We start from the raw sequence: 20,096 nt of genomic DNA, 5'->3' as shown, positions 1-20,096 counted from the left end.
AGGGCTGGTTTGTCTTATTACTGACAATATGAATTGTGGTCAGTTGTTGGGCCTGCCTGGTTTCTCCACTCTAAAGCTACTGTTTCCCCCTTAGAAATTATTAATTGCAGAGATAATTTGAGGCTGTGTAAATGCCATGCTCCTCATCAGACCTTTGTTAGTTTTACCAACCACTGATTATTCTTACCTGGTTCATTATTATCATGATGACTACAAAATAGTGATCTTCTTAACTATTCTATATATATCTAATATTTGGTATTCTGTAAGGAAGGGCTTTTCTCTTTCTGCCATTTATTTGCTTATTTGTTTATTTTTTTTAATGTCACTATGGATTCAAGAGTTATTTTATTCACTGCTTTATCATCTTTGCTGTCATTGTTTTAAGCTTGTATTTCCTCATATTTGGCCAATACAAGTCCTGTCAAATTGCACACAATTATTCAACAAAGAAATTTATGTGATTTTTTTTTTTTTTTAGTATATATACTTTCCACAAAAAAATTCATACTTTCTGATTGGTGTTTTGAGATTCTTAGGATATATACCCAGAAGTGGGATTGCTGGGTCAAAAGGCAGTTCAATTTTTAACTTTTTGAGGAAATTTCATACTGTTTTCTACAGTGGCTGCACCAGTCTGCATTCCCACCAGCAGTGCACAAGGGCTCCCTTTTCTCCACATCCTCACCAGCACTTGTTGTTTGTTGATTTATTGATAGTAGCTATTCTGACAGGTGTGAGGTGATACCTCATTGTAGTTTTTTTTTTTAAATATATATTTTATTGATTTTTTTACAGAGAGGAAGGGAGAGGGATACAGAGTTAGAAACATCGATGAGAGAGAAACATCGATCAGCTGCCTCCTGCACACCCCCGACTGGGGATGTTCCCGCAACCAAGGTACATGTCCTTGACTGGAATCAAACCCAGGACCCTTTGGTCTGCAGGCCTACACTCTATCCACTGAGCCAAACCTGTCAGGGCCCTCATTGTAGTTTTAATTTACATTTCTTGAATGATTAGTGATGTTGAGCATCCTAATATATATAAAGGGCTAGGTGCTGTCACAACCAGTCGCCATGAAGTGCTTGGAGCACCTCTCCGTCCGTCGTCCCCCCCCCCCCCCCCCCGCCCCCCGGTCCCTGTCACCCGAGCCGCTCACCATGAGGGGGGGCTGGTGGCAGGGTGAGACTGGGGACTGTTGAGCGGCAGTGGCGGGCTGCTTCTCCGGGTGGCTGTGAGCTTAGCGGAGCAGTAACCTGGGCGGCAGCGAGTTTCACGAAGCAAGCAGTCACAGGGTGTGGGGAGCCTCCCGGAGCAGTGGTGGGGCGGGGGGAGTTTCATGAAGCGTCCATCGGCGAGCTTCACAGGGCGGCGGTGAGCTTCGCGGAGCAGTCGTGGGGTTCGGGGAGCAGTCGAGGGGCTGCGAGCATCACGGAGCGTGCCTGGGGTGCTTGGGCAGGGAGCTTCACATAGCGTCGCAGGGCGGCAGAGGCCATGCGACGGAGGCCAGGTTAGGCCTAGGGACCCTGACCACGCACGATTTTGTGTGCGCTGGGCCTCTAGTATTTTCATATGTCTATTGGCCATCAGTACGTCCTCTTTGGAGAAGTGTCTATTTAGATCCTTTGCCCATTTTTTAATTGGATTGTATGTTTTTTGGTGTTGAGTTTTATACGTTCTTTATATTTTTTTGGATATTAACCCCTTATCAGATGTATCATTGGCGAACCTAACCCACATTTTAAAAATACTCCCCAAGCAATCCTGCTGGAGTATTAGTTGTAGATCAACATGTGGGAAACAGGTACCTAGATGGTGTTTGGAGCTGGGTGAGGCCTGAGATGGGAATGTGAGGAAAAAATACCGTTGGCCAATCCTCAGTGTCTCCAAATTAGAAAACACTTACACTTTGCTCGGATTTTCTTTATCTAGTAGCAGTGGTAATTCTTAGGATGGGATGAGATAACAGGAGAGATCTCCAGACTCTTCCTGTATGTTCTCAGCTGAAGGGGACTTCCTGGATTTAAAAAGTACAAAGCTTCTATTCCAGTGGTTCTCAACCTTCCTAATGCCGTGACCCTTTAATACAGTTCCTCATGTTGTGGTGACCCTCAATTTCATTGTTACAAATTGAACATAATTAAAGCATAGTGATTAATCACAAAAACAATATGTAATTATATATGTGTTTTCCCATGGTCTTAGGCGGCCCCTGTGAAAGGGTCATTCGACTCCCAAAGGGGTTGCGAACCACAGGTTGAGAACCGCTGTTCAGAGACACATAGAAATCACTCTGGGGTGGCTCACAGGGAAATTAATCAAGCATTCCTAGAGGTTCTCTCCCAGTGAGGTCATGAAGCTGAGGCTGAGGCAAGACTTCCATTTCCTTGCTTTGCATTTTAGCCACAAGGTGGAGCTCGGTTTCTGATAAGTTTGTTTTCATTAGCCCTTGGACACAACGAAGCCAGTCAGCCAGGATTGTTTGCTAAGGCTGCCTTTGACCGGTCTGCTCTCTGTCCTAGTAAGTGCAAATGTAGAGAATTGCAGTGTTGATATGAATGGGTTGCCTGCTTCAAGCAGCCTGAATCCAGAAGCTATGAAGCTCTCCTGGTATTAAGGAAAAAGGAGCTAAATTTGATGGAACTATTTTTTTAAAAAAATGTGGACTAGAACAAACCCAAGGAGAAAAGTGGATAAAAGATAAACATGAAGATCAATACATTTTTGTAAAAGAAACAACCATGTACCACCAGCAAGTGAAGACATCAGTACTCCACAAGCCATCAGCCACAACCTGCTTTTCCTAATCACTTTTCCTCCTTACTTCCACTTGTAACCACTATCTTGACTATTGTGGTGACCAATTCATCACTTTTCCTTTATAATTTTACTACATAGTGACATATCCCTAACCTGTATAGTGTAACTTTTAAAAAATATAAGTGGAATTATGCTATCTATACGCTGTTGTGTCTTATTTTCTCAAGATGATATCTAAGATTCATTTGTATAGATGTAGGGTTTTTTTAATTAAAAATATATTTTTATTGATTTCAGGGAGGAAGGGAGAGGGAGAGAGAAATAGAAACATCAGTGATGAGAGAACCATCAATTGGCTGCCACCTGCATATCCCCTACTAGGAATCGAGCCCTCAACCTGGGCATGTGCCTTTGTTCCAGCAGTGGCAGCAGCAGAGATGTGATGGGGGCGTTGCCTTCCCCTGATTACCAGGTCGCCTCCCATCCCTTAGGGCTCCTCCCCTGATTACCAGGTCGCCTCCCATCCCTTAGGGCTCCTGGACTGTGAGAGGGGTCAGGCTGGGCTGAGGGACCCCCTCTTTTTTTTTGCCAATAAGTTAGGAAAATATTTTACACAATAAAGGAAAATTTGTGAGTGATTATTTGAAGAAAGTAAGAAAAGAGGCTGAGTACCATTATGGATTGATTTTATTTCAAAACACAGTCATCAGTCAACAGCCAGAGTACTTTATTTGAAATAGAAAGTCAAAACCTGAGGTGGTCATAAAAATTTAAACAGAATGAGGATTTGTAAAAATTGTGGGCATGGGGATAAGAGTTCACTGGACATGGCTCAATTCATGACATGCGTATAGAGATAATTTTAATTGGACATCAAAGATTCTCACTGACACCTGCATGATACTGTTTGTTTCATTAATTCAATAACTACGTATTAAGTATCTATCACATATCAGACACTATTTTACACATTGGTTATCATGATTCATTAGAGAACAGTACAGATCAGATCCCTGCCCTCAGAGAGCTTATATTGTCATATGTAAAGGAGGCCATACCATTACTGTAAATAGTTATACTGTTTCATGCCAATAAATTCGATAGTTTGTATGAAATGCTAAATTTTTTGAAAGTCACAGCTGATTAAAACTGACAGGAATAGAAAAATCTGGAGATTCTAACCACTACTCAAGTAATAGACCCTGTTATTAAACCTTTCTCATAAAGAAAACCCCAGACCCAAATGGCTTCACTGGTAAATTTCTCTAAACATTTATAAAGATATAACACAAGAGAAAAGAATCAGGGAATCACTTCCCAGCTCTTTCCAGGAGGCCAGTATAAGTTGGTGTAAAACCTGACACAGGCATTAGAGGAAAGCAAAAGAATAGACCAATCTTCACATAAACATGAATGCAGAATTCCAAACCAGTCAAGTAAGATTTATTAGAAATATATAAAATACATCATGAGCAAGTCTGGCTTATTCTAGGAATACAAGGCTACTTTAACATTCAGAAATGAATATAATCGCTGAGCCAGTGTAGCTCAGAGGTGAGCGTCAACCTATGAGCCAGGAGGTTATGGTTTGATTCCCAGTCAGACCACAGGCCTGGGGTGTGGGCTCAACTCCCAGTCAATGATTCTCTCTCATCATTGATCTTTCTACCTCTCTCTCTCTCTCTCTCTCTCTCTCTCTCTCTTACTCTCTGAAATCAATAAGAATAAAATAAAAAATATAATTTATGATGTAAATGAAAGGAAAATATAATATGATCATCTTAACATATTCAGAAATGCATTTGATACAATGCAGTAGCGATTCATGATTTAAAAAGGATTCACTCTTATAAGCTGGGTATAGAAAAAGAATTCTGTAGTCTGATAAGAAATGCTTACAAAACAGCCATAGGAAACATCTTACTAAACGGTGAAGTACCAAAGTTGTCCCTTTAATATACTCTCTCATCTAAGCTTTATAGATTCCCATCACTCTTTCTCTTCTCTACCCTTGTACTCTTTACCACCTCCACTAACCCCAGGGTATATGCTGTGGTGCCAAAGCCAAAAATGACAGAAATAATACCCATAAGTCCATTTCTTCCGACCATTCTGAGGGCACCAAAGTAGTTGTCATGAGTGGCTCATTGTGACCCAAGGTAATATGAAGCTGGAACCGGGATCAGGGTAGGAACAGGCAGAGCTTGAAAATGTCCCCCTGCCTCCTCACATTGCCTGTAACTCAGCCTCTGCAGGAGGTGAAGCAGATTTGGTTGTTGTATCACTGGCTGGGGCTGAGTCCTCGGTCAGGGCCCTCTCCAGGTTGGCAGGCAGAGAGTGGATCAGTGTCTTTCGGAAGTCTTGGCCAATGAAGACATACAGCATTGGGTTGAGGCAGCTGTTGAAGTAGGCCAAGGAACTCACTGGGTTACCCAGGATACCAAGGACTTTGTACTCACTCCCGAAAAATATCTCTCTGAGCCAAACTGTGTGCAGAAGGGCAACCAGTTGAAAGGGGAACCAACAAACAAAGAAGGAAGCCACAACAGCAGTGAGAACCCGTAAGGAACGGTTGGAATTAAGCATACCTTTTTTAGCGAGCTTGACAGCAATGAGGCCGTAGCAGATAGCGACGATGGACATTGGCATAGTGAAGCCAATGACAAACCGGATGACCCCTCTAGCTGTCAGCATGGTGATGGCCACCTTCAGCAACTTTTGAGGGGTGTCAGCCCAGTGCGCAAAGTTGAAAGAACAGTACACAGTCCCACTGACATTTACTGTAGTCTGGAAGATGAAAATTTGCGAGGTAAGAACTAGTGCAAGAATCCAGGGTACAATGATCAGTTTTGTAGCCAGAGTTACAGTGCGGTGGTTCTGGGCCCAGACTGGGTGCAGGACACAAATACAGCGATCCAGAGCAATGAAAGCAATGAGGAAGACACTTCCAAACAAGTTAATGTCCACTACAATGTAAATTAACTTGCATAGGAACCAGCCAAAAAGCCATTGTTCTTTCATGATATTTGTCACCATGAGGAATGGTAGAGTGGCCAAGAAAGAGAAATCAGCTAAGGCCAGGTTCAGGTAACACAAGGTGGTGACTGTGCGTGCCATCCGGAATCCAGCCACCCAGATGACAAGCCCATTGCCCAGGATGCCGAGAACAAAGGTGATCCCTTGAATCACCAATGAGATCATCTGCACAACAGTGTAGCCGGTAGACTCATGGAGCATCTCACCAGATCTATTCAGAGAGATGGAGAAGTTGGCTTCCATCTTGCCCGCACCTGAAACATTTCAACAGTGGGAATTTATCAGCTGTGAAAACATCAGACCAACATCAACTTTCACTATAGCTTCCTCTCTAAACAGGTACCCACTCTACTGAACCTTGTGGCTAGTCACTATAAATTTGACAGACTCTTGGCTGTTCCTTTGGGAAAGGACAGTTCTCCATATTTCCATAATTACTAGTATGCATTCTACCAGTTAGGCTGATTACTTCACTAAGCGTGTTGTAAGGCTCCTGTCCATCAGTAGAATCCTGAGCTGAGGGTGTATAAACAATAGAAAATTGATAGAAGGCATCTTCAGCACAGTGAGGAAGCACTAGACTCAGAGTGAGTATGGTCACAACTCTTCCACCCATGACTCAATGCATAGATGCTGGCAAGCTCAGCATCCTCTTCCAGCCCCAGGTTCTCACTGACTCCCAGCTTCTATTCCTCTTCCTGTGAGAAACTTTGACCTAATATGGTGTTCGTCTCACCACAACTCCCCTCACAAGGCTCTTGACAACGGTTCTCAACCTGTGGGTCACGACCCCTTTGGGGGTCCAATGACCCTTTCACGGGGGTCGCCTAAGACCATCGGAAAATACATATATAATTACATATTGTTTTTGTGATTAATCACTATGCTTGAATTATATTCAATTTGTAACAATGAAATTGGGGGTTACCACAACATGAGGAACTGTATTAAAGGGTCGCAGCATTAGGAAGGTTGAGAACCACTGCTCTTGAGTATTGCATTGGTGAATATGTTGTTAGTCTTAGAGTGTGGTTTGAGTTTATAGTCGAAGAGGATCTTGAATAGTTACTGGTAATATGTAGTAATATGTTACATCCTGTGGCTTCTGTGCTAGAAGAGGTCAGAGAAGGGGGCCCTGCTCTGTATTCAACCCTCTGTTTTTTATTGTCTCTGTTTGATATGCAGCTCTTCTCCATTTGGGATGCAAAGAATTTTCACCCACTGTATAGCTTTAGTGTCTGTGACATAAAGAATATGAGATTAATAAATTTAGTTAATATTTGTGGGGGTTTTATTAGAGACCAGGCATTATATTTAGTGGTGATTTAGTTACCTATGTAGGGATCTAGTTTGATCTTCATCAACTCTAGTTTTCATAAGAATAAATTGATATTCCAAGCAATTAGAAGACCTGTGGAAGTCACTTAGCAGGCAAGGGCTAGAGGAAGGACTTGAATCCAGCTTGATCTGTCTTCAAGTCCTTCCTTCACTGCACAGCTGTGACAGACATTGCTGGATTCTGTTCCAACATCTGTTCCCCCATTTTTCTTTGCTAACCAAACCCAATTTTGAAAACTTTTCAGGGAAGATGTCTCTCAATTTTGGGGGTGCCTATGTACATTTCATACTTGTAATAATATTGCACGACATCCATTTTGAGCCCTCTTCCCCAAGGGGAAACTGTGTCCCAAGGGTTTCAGCAGTTTGTTCACCATCATGAGCCCAGCCAGTCAGTATACAACAAGCTTTGAAAACCAGATTTGAACCAATTCCAGAGCCACGGCCTTTTCCTCTGCAAATACTGCCTTTTAAGGATCTTCCCAAGATTACCTGGAGATGACCATAACCTAGCATGACAATTTGCCTCAATCCTCCGTGTTCATTCTTCTTTCCTTCTTTTGTCTTCACTCATCACTTTTACTGAATCTTCTATGGGATATTGCTTAATGGAGTGCAGGGTTTCTCAACCTTGGCAACACTAACATTTGGGACTGGATAATTCTTTGTTGTGGCGGACTGTCTTGTACATTGTAGGATGTTTAGCCACATCCCTGGCCTCTAGATATTACTACATATTATCGAATAGATGCCATTAGCAGCATCCTTCTGTTGTGACAACTAAAAGTCTCTGCAGACACTGTGAAATGTCCCCTGGGGGAAAGTCACCCCAGTTGAGAGTCAGTGTTATAGTGCAGTGCTGGGCTCAGGACTTAAGTCAATCTGTATTCTAATCTCCTCTCTGACACCTGCTTTGAAGGTCTGTTTCCTCCTTACAGAATGATGTGATTTTGTGGTTAGTGTGGTTTGTAGGTGAAGATTAGATGAGAATAGATATGGAAATATTTTAGGCTGAACCGATTGCCTTTAACATACGGGAACTCTTGGTGCTCACCAGCCTCTGTCCTGTGTCCTGAGATTCAGTCCTGGTTTATTCATTGTGGAAGCTCAAATTCAGGTCAAGAACAATGCTCATAATAACCATAATGACTACTTATGACATTTTCATGTGCCAAGAGCTCCTCTTTTAACTCTCACCACAACTCTCATGGCTTTTGAGGATTACATGCATGAATATGTTTTAAGCACTAAGAATATTTTGCGACTTTGTAAATATGGAATCATAGTGGCTGTAATTAGTATAACCATTGTACAGATGAGGAAGTGAAGGCTTAAACTGGTCAAATTAATTGTTTGAAACTTCCATTTAGAAAGAAGTAGAGCCCACATTTGAGCTCAGGTAGATGGCTTCCACCAGAAATGTGCTCTTAACTTACTCCCACCTCATCTTCCTTAAACAGGGTCATTTTCTTTCTACCCACCCACTCAGCACCTCACAGCTCATTCAGGAGCTAGAATGTGCTCAATAATGTCTAAAAGATTGGTTTAAAATATGTTGATACAACAGGGAAGGATGATTGTGCAATGGCAGGTGGAGAAAGGTCATTGAGGTAAAGTTGTGAAATTATGAGCCCACTCAATAAGGGTGGAGGAGAGCCTGTGATCCACAGATGGTGCACGGATGGATTATGATGGCTGCTATTTGGTGACTCATAAAAGGTGTCCTTCACAGTACAGTTTATCAACTCCTGTGAAGCCATCCTTGCTTTTGATAAATATCATCCATCCATGGTCCTGGCAGAGGAAGTGACCTGCCCAGTGTCTAAATTATTAAGGGTAACTGGATTTGTGACCACAGATTTCAGAAATTTCCTATTAGTTTACTGTTTCTTCATCATGTTCCCATTTTCATGCTTTGAAATAATTGTTTCAGTTCTGCTTTCTCCTAAAACTTCTTTTTTTTTTAAAAAATATATTTTATTGACTTTTTTTTTTTACAGAGAGGAAGGGAGAGAGATAGAGAGTTAGAAACATCGATGAGAGAGAAACATCGATCAGCTGCCTCCTGCACATCTCCTACTAGGGATGTGGCCGCAACCCAGGTACATGCTCTTGACCGGAATCGAACCCGGGACCTTTCAGTCTGCAGGCCGACGCTCTATCAACTGAACCAAACCGGTTTTGGCTCTCCTAAAACTTCTTAACGTTTTCTCAATTCCCGCTCTCACCTGATGCCCTTGCCTCATATTTTAATGAGACTATGCTAGTAATTATTTATGAACTTTTTAGCCTTCTTTCAAGCAAACCCTGTAATTTACCCACATCTGTTTTAGTGAATAGAGTTCTTATTCATTCCAGTTCATACAGTGAGTAAATCAAGAGTTCTTGTTCATTCCCTCTTCAAGTTTGCTCTGGATCCCTTTCGCTGTCTCACCTTTCCAAAAATTACTCTCCAGCAGTATCACTATTCTTTTCTGCCAAAACATCCTCAAGATTTTCTCTCTACTAAATCATTCTATGCCACAAACATGATCATATATCCCCTTCCTTCACAAAGCAACCGCCCTTGACCCATGTTCCTTCTGGCTTTAGCCCTGTGCTCTCAAGAAAATTCTTTCAGTGAAGTTTGTCACCTCAGCTTTTCTCCTAAACTTCTGAGAACTGACTTAGGTCCTGAGCACTCCATAGACTGTGCTCCCCGCAAGAAGGCCTGTGGCCTCCATGTCACCACTCCAGTGGTGCCTTCTCAGTTCTTACCCTGATATCTCAGTGATGTAGGATGCCATAAATCCTTTCCTCCTTCTTAAACCACATTTCCATATGCCTTTAGAATAATCAGTGGTTCTCAACCTTCCTAATGCCGTGACCCTTTAATACAGTTCCTCATGTTGTGGTGACCCCAACCATAAAATTATTTTCGTTGCTACTTCATAACTGTAATTTTGCTACTGTTATGAATTGTAATGTAAATATCTGATATGCAGGATATATTTTCAGGGGTTGAGACCCACAGGTTGAGAACCGCTGCTTTAGATGATAAAATGTACATACAACAAACTCTTGGTTGTCTTTATAGACCACCTCATCTCAGACCAATTTACTAGCTTTATTTTTTAACATTTTTTATTGATTTCAAAGAGGAAGGAAGAGGGGAGAGAAAAATAGAACCATCAATGATGAGAGAAAATCATTGATCGGCTGCCTCCTGCACGCCCCCTACTGAGGATCGAGCCCACAACCCAGGCTTATGCTGTTGACTGGAATCGAACCCGGGACCCTTCAGTCTGCAGGCCAATGCTCTATCCACTGGGCCAAACCGGCTAGGGCCAATTTATTAGCTTTTTCTCCTTCCAAACCTCACATTGCCTAGATCAAAGTCTTAATTCTTCCATCCTCCCAAATCTGTCCCTCTCAATATTCTGTTTATTTGGAACTTAAGCACTCAGTTGTTAAATCTCTACCAGTAAATATGACACATCCTTGAATCCCCTTTCCATGACCGTCCCATCCAAGTCAATCAATTCTGTCTACTAAGTAACTGGAACAATTTTTATCACCATTCACTTTTGTCCATAGACCTTGTCTGGTTGCATATTTGCACAAACCTTCCAAATATCTTGTTCTTGCTTCTGATGCTGCGCCCCCACACCCAATCCATTCTCTCTCTACATAAAAGCAAATGATATTTTATAAACACGAATCATACCATGACATTATTCTGCTCAACACCCTTCAATGGCTTCCAAACTCCTAACTCATGCTTATCAAGTTCTCCTGGATCTGGGCTGTGTATTCCTCACATACCTACTATCCTCTCAGACAGTGTTATGGATCCACACTGAATTCCTTTGATTTCTTGAACATGCCACGCTTATTGCCATATCAGGACTTTTGCATCCTCTCTTCCTTCTGCCTACTTTGCCCTTCTATTCAAACTTCTCGCATCTGGCTCTTTCTGAGTATTGCTATCTCAACTTAGATATTATATTCTCAGAGAGATCCTGCCAGATGCACAGTGCAAAGCAGCTATTCCAGGAACAACCTATATCATCAGGGACTGTCCTTGTTTATTTGTCCATTCATTTGTTTTTTATTCAAAATACCCTGCACATTAGTACATATGCTACAGAAGACTACGTATTTCATTCACTGCTATATCCCTATATTTATGTTGTCCAATAGACCCAGAGTTGTGAGCCTCATCTGTGACTTTCAATTTTGTTAAAGTAAACAAAATAAATTTTAATAATATATATTTTTAACTCAACACATAGAGACGATCATTTCAGCATAACCAATCTGAGAATTTTCAATGAGACATTTTCTCTCTTTTATATTAAGTTTTTGAATATATGAAATTCATTTTTTACTACACTCATCTCAGGTCAGACTAGCAAGAACTCAATAGTCATCTGTGGCAAGTGGATTCTTATTGGACAGTCCAGCTCTAGAGCTCAGGAGGTATCTGCCACATAATAGATACTCTCATAACAATTTTTAAATTCTCAGGCTTGGAACTTACCACGAGCTGCGACCGGTTCCTGTGGCCAGTTCCTGTCTTCCTGTGGAGTAACTCAGGGAGGAGGACTTCAGCAGATGCTTTATTGAAGGACAAGGGGGAAGGACAATGGGGCTCAACCAGTCATGTGACAGGAACTCAGAGCTTCTTGCAATTTCCATAAAACACTCTGGATATGTTGTCAGCTTATTCTTAAATATCAATGGTCAAGGATGTTTTGTGTTCAGGCCCTTTCTCTTCCAGAGATTCAAGGAAATGAAAGAAATAATTGCTGATGTGAGAGGAATTGGAGGCAAGCAATAAAATACAGTTATTGGTTTAAAAAAACCTTATTTCTGCACTCAAACAACACTTCAGACACCATAGGTGTGGGTTTGTTCTGTACTGAAACATTCTCCAATTGTCTGTGGATCTGACCTGGGTGTTCTATATTCTAATTCAGTCTGACACTGTCTGGAATTAGGGTCAGATCCTACAAGATAAAGGACTCAGTGCTATAAGGCTACCCCACTTCAGGTGCCACTTGGGAGTCCCAGGTTGCCAATTGTGCTTAAGACTGACCAGCTGTAAATCAGAGGTCCCCACAGTCCCCTCCTCAGGTACAATTATTTGCTAGAATGGCTCACAGAACTCAGGAAGGAATTTACTTATGTTTAGCATAAGTAAACATACAACAAACAAAAATAATGAACACAACATTATGTTGTATTCATTATTAAGACTACAACTCCAGCCAAAACCAGTTTGGGTCAGTGGATAGAGCGTCGGCCTGCGGACTGAAAGGTCCCAGGTTCGATTCCGGTCAAGGGCATGTACCTGGGTTGCGGGCACATCCCCAGTAGGAGATGTGCAGGAGGCAGCTGATCGATATTTCTCTCTCATCGATGTTTCTAACTCTCTATCTCTCTCCCTTCCTCTCTGTAAAAAATCAATAAAATATATTTAAAAAAAAAAAGACTACAACTCCAGAACAGCCAAATCAAAGAGATGCATCGGGCAAGGTATGGGGCATGTGTGTGCACAGAGTTTTCATGTTCTCCTGGGGGCATCACCCTCCCAATACCTTGATGTGTGCAGCAACCCAGAAGCTCATCAACTCTAATTGTTCAAGAGTTTTATGGAGCTTAATATCCTGCGCCTTCCCAACTACTGTTTCCAGATGTCAGTGTGTTGATCTGAAATTTTGGAAGCTTTAATGGCTTGGTCCCACTGAGGCTACCTAGGGAGATCCTCACTCACCTCATTAACATAAATTTGGTGTGATCTAAAGGGACTCCTCATGATAAAAAGACACATGTCATTCAGAAAATTGCAAGTGTTTAGATGCCCGATGGCAAGGACCAGGGTCAAAGACCAAATATTTTTTTGCATTTGAATCTGTATTTTGAGTTTATCTTTGGCCAACACATCAGGATGTTCTGTTACACATTAGATGACAATGTGTGAGTGATTAGTTGCAGAAACCAAGAAAAAAGGCTGAGAACTGCTGTAGATTGATTTATTTCAAAGCAAAGCCATCAGTCAACAGTTAGCCAGAGTACTTTATTAGAAACAGAAAATCAAAATCTGAGGTGTTCATAAAAAGATAAGCCACTTGAGGATTTGTAAAAATTTTGGGAATGGCAGTGAGAGTTCAGTAAACAGTCCCCCATTCATGATGAATTCAGAATTCATTTTAATTAGACATTAAAGGTCTGCAGTTGATACCTGGATGATGCTATTATTCATTGAGTCATTAATTATATAACTCTTTGGGTATCACATGTCAGGCACTATTTTACACATATGGTTTTGGGGTCCATTCATGAACAATAAACCCTGCCCTCAGATAGATTACATTCTTATTATGTAAAGATACCCCTACCAAGTACTGTAACACAGTTTTCATACTGTTTCATACCAAGAAATTTGGCTATTTGGAAAAAAATGACTAAATTCCTTGAATGTCATAGGTTACCAAAACAGACAGAAGAGGAAATAGAAAGTCTGAATAATCCTATAATTATTAAAGAAATTGAACCTGTTAGAAGTCTTCTTGTAAAGAAAACTCAATATCCACTTGGGTTCACTGGTGAATTTCTCTAAACATTTATAAAAGATATAACACCAGAGAATAGTATTGGATGAATAACTTCCCAGCTCTTTTTACATCATGGGATGTAAAACCTGACGTGGATATAAGTGGAAAGTAAAAAAACATGTGCATCTTTACATATAAATATAAATGCAGAAATTCCAAACCAACCTAGAGTGGTTTGGAAATATATAAAGTATATAATGTATACATAAAGTATATATATATATATGACATATAAATACAGTATATATATAAAGTATATATATATATATAGTATATAATGACCAAGTGTGGTTATTCTATGAATATAGTTTATGATGGTGTAAGTAAAATGATAAAAATAATATGATCATCTTAATAGCTGCAGAACATGCATTTGATACAATCCAGTAGTAATTTATGATTAAGAAAAGAAGAAAACGGTTAGTAAATTAGGAATAGGAAACTTCTGTGGTCAGATAAAAAATAGATAAAAACAATCTACAGGAAACATCTTACTTCATGGTGAAATGCCAAAGTTTTCCCTTTAATACACTTTCTCATCTAAGCTTTACAGACTCCCCATCACTCTTCTTCTCATCCCTGTACTCTTTCCCACCTCCACTGACCCTGGGTATAGGCTGAGGTGCCAAAATGAAAAATGAGAGCAATAATACCCGGATGTCCATTTTTTATCTCCAAATCAGGGGGCACCAAAGTATTTTTCATGATGAATGTTTCAGTGTGGAGAAGAGACTATTCATTGATGTCACCGCTGCCAGATTGTGTAGCTGCATTCAGGCCAGAACAGAAATGGCTTCCCAGAAACCCCCTCAGAGACAGTCCAACCCCTCCCAACACCCCCCGCATGCTGGTTCCTGGGACTGGCCCTGGGAGTGCCCTAGGCAAGTCTGCAAGGCAGTTTTTCCTTATCTGAGGTGGGTCATTCTCCAGTACCCCCATCTATCTTCCCTGTCCTATAAACTCCTTATCACCTGCCCTGTGGCAGGGAGGACATCCGTGTCATCTTGCTGCCTCCCAAGCTGAGCCTTGTATGTATGTTCCCTTAAGAAACTCTGAATGTAATAATGGGGCTCTCAGTCTCTTTCTACAGTCTCCTGGCCAGGGAAATTTTACCTAACGCTCAGTATGACCTAAGGTAAGATGAAGCTGGAAGAGGGAGCAGGACAGGAGCAGGCAAAGCTCATAAATGATCCCAGGCACCTCACATCTCCTGTAATTCGGCCTCTGTAGGAGGGGAAGCAGATTTGGTGGTTGTGTCACTGGTTGGGGCTGCGTCCTCAGTCAGGGCCCTCTCCAGACTGGCAGGCAGGGAGTGGATCAGCGTCGTTCGGAAGTCTCGACCCAGGAAGACGTAGAGCATTGGGTTGAGGCAGCTGTTGAAAAAGGCCAGGGTGCTTGTTAAATATACCAGGAGATGAATGATGTCGTACTTTCCTTCATGTACTGCTCTGGCACAGAGTTTATTCAGAAGAAGACACAGTTGAAAGGGGAACCAGCAAATGAAAAAGGAAGCTCCGACAGCAGTGAGGACCCGTAAGGGATGGTGGGACTTACTCATGCTCTTGTTTCGGATTCTGGCTGCAATGAGCATATAGCAGATGGCGATGATGGACATCGGTAGAGTGAAGCCAATGACAAACCGGATGATCCCTATGATTGCTTCTGAGGTAAAGTACCTCTGCAACTTCTCTTCTTTACCGATGTCACCCCAGAAGTCAATGTTGAAATCACAGTATATATCCCCGTTCTCATCCGTTAGTGTAGTAAAGAAGATGAGAACTGGCAAGTTAAGGAGTAGAGCAAGAATCCAGGGTACAATGATCACTTTTTTAGCCAGACTTAGAGTGCGGTTGTTCTGGGCCCAGACTGGATGCAGGACACAAATACAGCGGTCCAAAGCAATGAAAGCAATGAGGAAGACACTTGCAAAAAGGTTTGTGTCACCCATAATGTTAAATAACTTGCATAGGAAACAGCCATAAGGCCATCGACCTCTCATGGCATTTACAACCATGAAGAATGGCAGAATGGCGCTGAAGAAGAAGTCGGCTAAGGCCAGGTTCAGGTAGCACAAGGTGGTGACTGTGCGTGCCATCCGGAATCCAGCCACCCAGATGACAAGCGCATTGCCCACGATGCCGAGGACACAGGTGATCCCATACATCACCAATGTGAAGATCTCCGGAGCAGTGTAGCCAGTTTCCATCCTGCCCACACCTGAAACATCTCAACAATGGGAATTTGTCAGCTGTGCACCATCTTACAGCATTTCTGTTCAGGCCAACAACTTCCACTAGAGCTTCCTCTCCAAACCTTCTCTCCTGAACCTTGTGGCTAGTCACTAAAATTGGACAGACTCTTGGCTGTTCCTTTAGGAAAGGACACTTCTCTATCCTATATAATAAAAGCTAATATGCAAATTGACTAAACGGCAGAACGACCGTTTGCTATGATGCACATTGACCACCAGGGGCCAGACGCTCAATCCAGGAGCTGCCACCTGGTGGTCAGTGCACTCCTACAGGGGAGCACCACTCAGCCAGAAGCTGGACGCATGGCTGGCTAGCTCAGCAGCGGTTGCAGGAGCCTCTCCTGCCTCTGCAGCAGCGCTAAGGATGTCTGACTGAATGTTTAGGCCTGCTCCCCATGGGGAATGGGCCCAAGCCATCAGTCGGACATCCCCCAAGGGCTCTTGGACTGCTAGAGGGTGCAGGTCAGGCTAAGGGACTCCCCTAAGTGCACGAATTTCGTGCACATGGCCTCTAGTCTATGTATATAAAAGCCTAAGCGACCATCCAGCCGTCCGACCAGTAGCTATGATGTGCACTGACTACCAGGGGCAGACAGTCAATGCAGGAGCTGCCAAGCTGCAGTGACTTGGCAGCTGCGATTCTTGGGTGATGGACCCGGAACCATAGAGAAGGGAGCCCGATTCTGGGGTGCATCATTTGAGAACTGCCCTCTCACAATCTGAGACCCCTCACAGAATGTTGGAGAGCTGGGTTTGGCCTGATCACTGCAAGCCAGGCTGTGGGATCCCACTGGTGCAAAAATCTGTGCACCGGGCCTCTAGTATTCCCATAATAATTAACATACATTCCACCTATTAGGCTAATTACTTAGCCAAGAGTGTTACAAGATTCTTGTCCCTCAGCAGAATCCTGAGCTGAGGGTGTATAAACAACAGAAAATCAATGGGAGGCATCTTGGGCACAGTGAGGGAGCACTAGACTCAGAGTGAGTATGGTCACAACTCTTCCACCCATGACTCAATGCATAGATGCTGGCAGGCTCTGCAACCTCTGCTAGCCCCAGGTTCTCACAGACTCCCAGCTCCTGTTCCTCCCCTGTGAGAATTCTTGACCTATTGATTGATTTGTCTTTAAAGTTTTAGACTGTGGTTTGAGTTTATAGCTGAAGAGGATCTTAAACAATTACTGGTAATATATATATTTTTTAATATATTTTATTGATTTTTTACAGAGAGGAAGGGAGAGAGATAGATAGTTAGAAACATTGATGGGAGAGAAACATCGACCAGCTGCCTCCTGCACATCTCCCACGGGGGATGTGCCCGCAACCCCGGTACATGCCCTTGACCGGAATCGAACCCGGGACCCTTCAGTCCGCAGGCCGACGCTCTATCCACTGAGCCAAACCGGTTTTGGCTGGTAATATATTTTAACATGTTGCATCCTGTGGAGTCTGTGGTGGTGGTGGTCAGTGAAGGGGCCCTTCTTTACATTCAACCCTTTGCTTTCCATTGTCTGATATGGAGCTCTTCTCTGTTTGAGATACAAGGAATTTTTACTCATGGTAGAGCTTTGGCATAGGGAATATGAGACTAATAGGTTCAGTTAATATTTGTGGGGTTCTTATTAGAAACCATGTATTATATTAAGTGGGGATCATTATAATTGTTGACACAACAAGGAAGGATGATTGTGCAATGAAAGGTGGGAAAAAGCCAATGAGGTAAAGTTGTGCAGTTATGGGCCCACTCGCTCAATGCAGGGTGGGGGAGAATCTGTGTTCCAGATGGTACTCAGATGGATTATACTGGCTGCTATTCGGGGACTCATTTGCAGTATAATATTTCAACTCCAATGACAACATCCTTGCTTTTGGGTTGGTATCATCATCCATGGTCCTGGCAGAGGAAGTGACCTGCCCAGTGTCACAGTTGTGAAGGGGCACCACTGAATTGATGAACGCAGATTTCACATGGAAAATCAGCAGTCCCATGTTATTTTACTCTATCATGTTTGCATTTCCATGGTTTCAGTACTTCTCTTTTCTCAAACTTATCTTTTTTAAATATGTTTTTATTGATTTTAGAGAGAGGGTATGGAAGAGGGATAGAGAGAAACATGAATGAGAGACAAACATCGACTGGCTGCCTCCCGCATGCCCTGAACTGGGGATCTAGCTAGAAATCCGGGCATGTCCCTGATGGGGAATGGTAGCGGTGACCTCTTGGTTCATGGGTCAATGCTCAACCACTGAACCACCCTGGCCTGGCTCTCTTTAAACTTCTTAAACTCCTCCCCATTCCTGCTCTAAGCAGATGCCCTTGCCTCATATTTTAATGAGTAAATGGTAATAGTTGTTTGTGAACTGTTTAGCCTTCTCTCAAGCAGACCCCCTACCTATCAGCACCTGTGTAGTGAAGAGAGTTCTTGTTCATTCCCCTTTCACATATGCTCTGGATCTCCCCTTCTCTCTCACCTTCTCAACAATCCCCCTCCTGCAGTGTTACTTTTCTTTTCAGCCAAAACATCCTCAAGATTTTCTTTCTACTGTCTCATTCCATCACACAAACAGGATCATATCCCCTCCCTTCACAAAGCAACTGCCCTTGGCCCATGCTCCTTTTCAGCTCCAGCCCTATGTTCTCTCAAGTAAATTCTCTCGGTGAAGAGTATTCACAGCCAGACACTAGAAGGCAGAGTGTCTCCACTGTCACCTCAGCTTTACTCCTAAAGTCACTGCGAATTGACTTGGTCCTGAACACTCACAGACTGTGCTCCCTTAAGGATGCCCATGGCCTCCATGTCACTCCTCCAGTGGTGCCTTCTCAGTTCCTATCTGATATCTCAGTTACATGGGACCCATAAACCACTTCCTCTTTCTTATGCCAGTTGATGATAAAATGTACATGCAACACAATCTTGGTTGTGTTTATAGCTCAATAGGCCACTTCACCTCAGTCTTTTTTACTAGCCTTTTCTCCTCCCAATCCCAAGGTTGCCTCAGATAAACCAAACTTTTGATTCCTGCCAAATCTACCCCTCTCAATATTCTGTGTCTGTTTGGAATTTAAGTACTCAATTGTTAAATCTCCAAATGTAACACATCCTTGCACCCCCTTTCCATGACCATCCCATCAAAGTCAATCAAGTCCCTCTGCAAAATACCTGAGTCCATATGTGGAATGGTTTCTCTCACCATAACTCTTGTCCGTGTCCCTTATCTGGCTGCAGATCTGCACTAACCTTCACAATCGCTTGTTCTTGCTTCTCATGCGGTCCCCACCCAAATCCATTCTCTAGACATAAGCCAAATGATCTCTTAGAAACACAGATCATACCATGACATTATTCTGCTCAACACCCTCCAATGGCTTCCAAGCTCCGAACTCAAGCTCACCAAGCCCTCTTGGATCTGCACCATGTGCCCTTCAGAACTCTTATATCCACTGTGGTCTTACACCCTGTGATGAATCCACACAGAATTCCTTTGATTTCTTGAATGTGCCAAGTTCATTGCCATCTCAGGGCTTTTTCAGCCTCTGTTCCTTTTGCCGACTATGCCCCTCCTTTTAAGTTCCTGCATCTGGCACTTTCTGAATATTGCTATCTCGGCGTAGATATTATATTCACAGAGGTGTCCAGGCTGACTCACAGTGTAAAGCAGCTACCCCAAGAACAGCCTGTATCACCAGGGACTGTCCTTGTTTATTTGTCCATTCATTTACTTTTTTTAAAAAAATACTCTCTACATTCGTACACACGCAACAGAAGATTCATTCAACAGTAATTCATTCAATGCTATATCTCTATAGTCATGCTGTGAGCCTCATATGTAATATGATATTTTAAAAGTAAAAGAAATACGTTTTAATAATTTATTTTATTTAACTCAACACCCAGAGACTATCATTTGAGCATAACCAATCTGAGAATTTTCAATGAGACATTTTCTCTTCCTTTTTCATACTAAGTCTTTGAATATCAGAATTCATTTTTGACTGCAGCTCATCTCAGGTCAGATTAGCAAGAACTCAATAGTCATATGTGGCAAGTGGATTCTTAATGGACAGTCCAGCTCTAGAGCTCAGGAGGTGTCTGTCACATAATA

General features: G+C 42.4%; 2 protein-coding genes across 2 annotated transcripts; both read right to left on the bottom strand.

The window, feature by feature from the left end:
• Positions 1–4,989: 4,989 nt before the first annotated feature.
• On the bottom strand, positions 4,990–11,688 carry LOC102425110 (N-formyl peptide receptor 2-like). The gene is made up of 2 exons (XM_006106502.3): positions 11,660–11,688; positions 4,990–6,053 (listed from the first exon to the last, which is right to left on the bottom strand). The coding sequence occupies exon 2, from the start codon at positions 6,040–6,042 to the stop codon at positions 4,990–4,992; it is 1,053 nt and encodes a 350-aa protein (XP_006106564.1). The 5' UTR covers positions 6,043–6,053; positions 11,660–11,688.
• A 3,249-nt stretch (positions 11,689–14,937) lies between these two features.
• On the bottom strand, positions 14,938–15,942 carry LOC111824047 (N-formyl peptide receptor 2-like). Its single transcript, XM_023747315.1, has one exon. It carries the CDS (start codon positions 15,940–15,942, stop codon positions 14,938–14,940), a length of 1,005 nt encoding a protein of 334 aa, XP_023603083.1.
• Between the last annotated feature and the right edge of the window lie 4,154 nt (positions 15,943–20,096).

This window comes from Myotis lucifugus, unplaced genomic scaffold (assembly GCF_000147115.1).
Source record: "Myotis lucifugus unplaced genomic scaffold, Myoluc2.0 scaffold_839, whole genome shotgun sequence".
NCBI lineage: Eukaryota > Metazoa > Chordata > Mammalia > Chiroptera > Vespertilionidae > Myotis > Myotis lucifugus.
This window is presented reverse-complemented; position numbering and strand designations above follow the sequence as displayed.

What these genes read in the sequence shown, in the direction of transcription:
- LOC102425110 (XM_006106502.3), bottom strand. Translation starts at nt 6,042, where the DNA reads ATGGAAGCCAACTTCTCCATCTCTCTGAATAGATCTGGTGAGATGCTC.
- LOC111824047 (XM_023747315.1), bottom strand. Translation starts at nt 15,942, where the DNA reads ATGGAAACTGGCTACACTGCTCCGGAGATCTTCACATTGGTGATGTAT.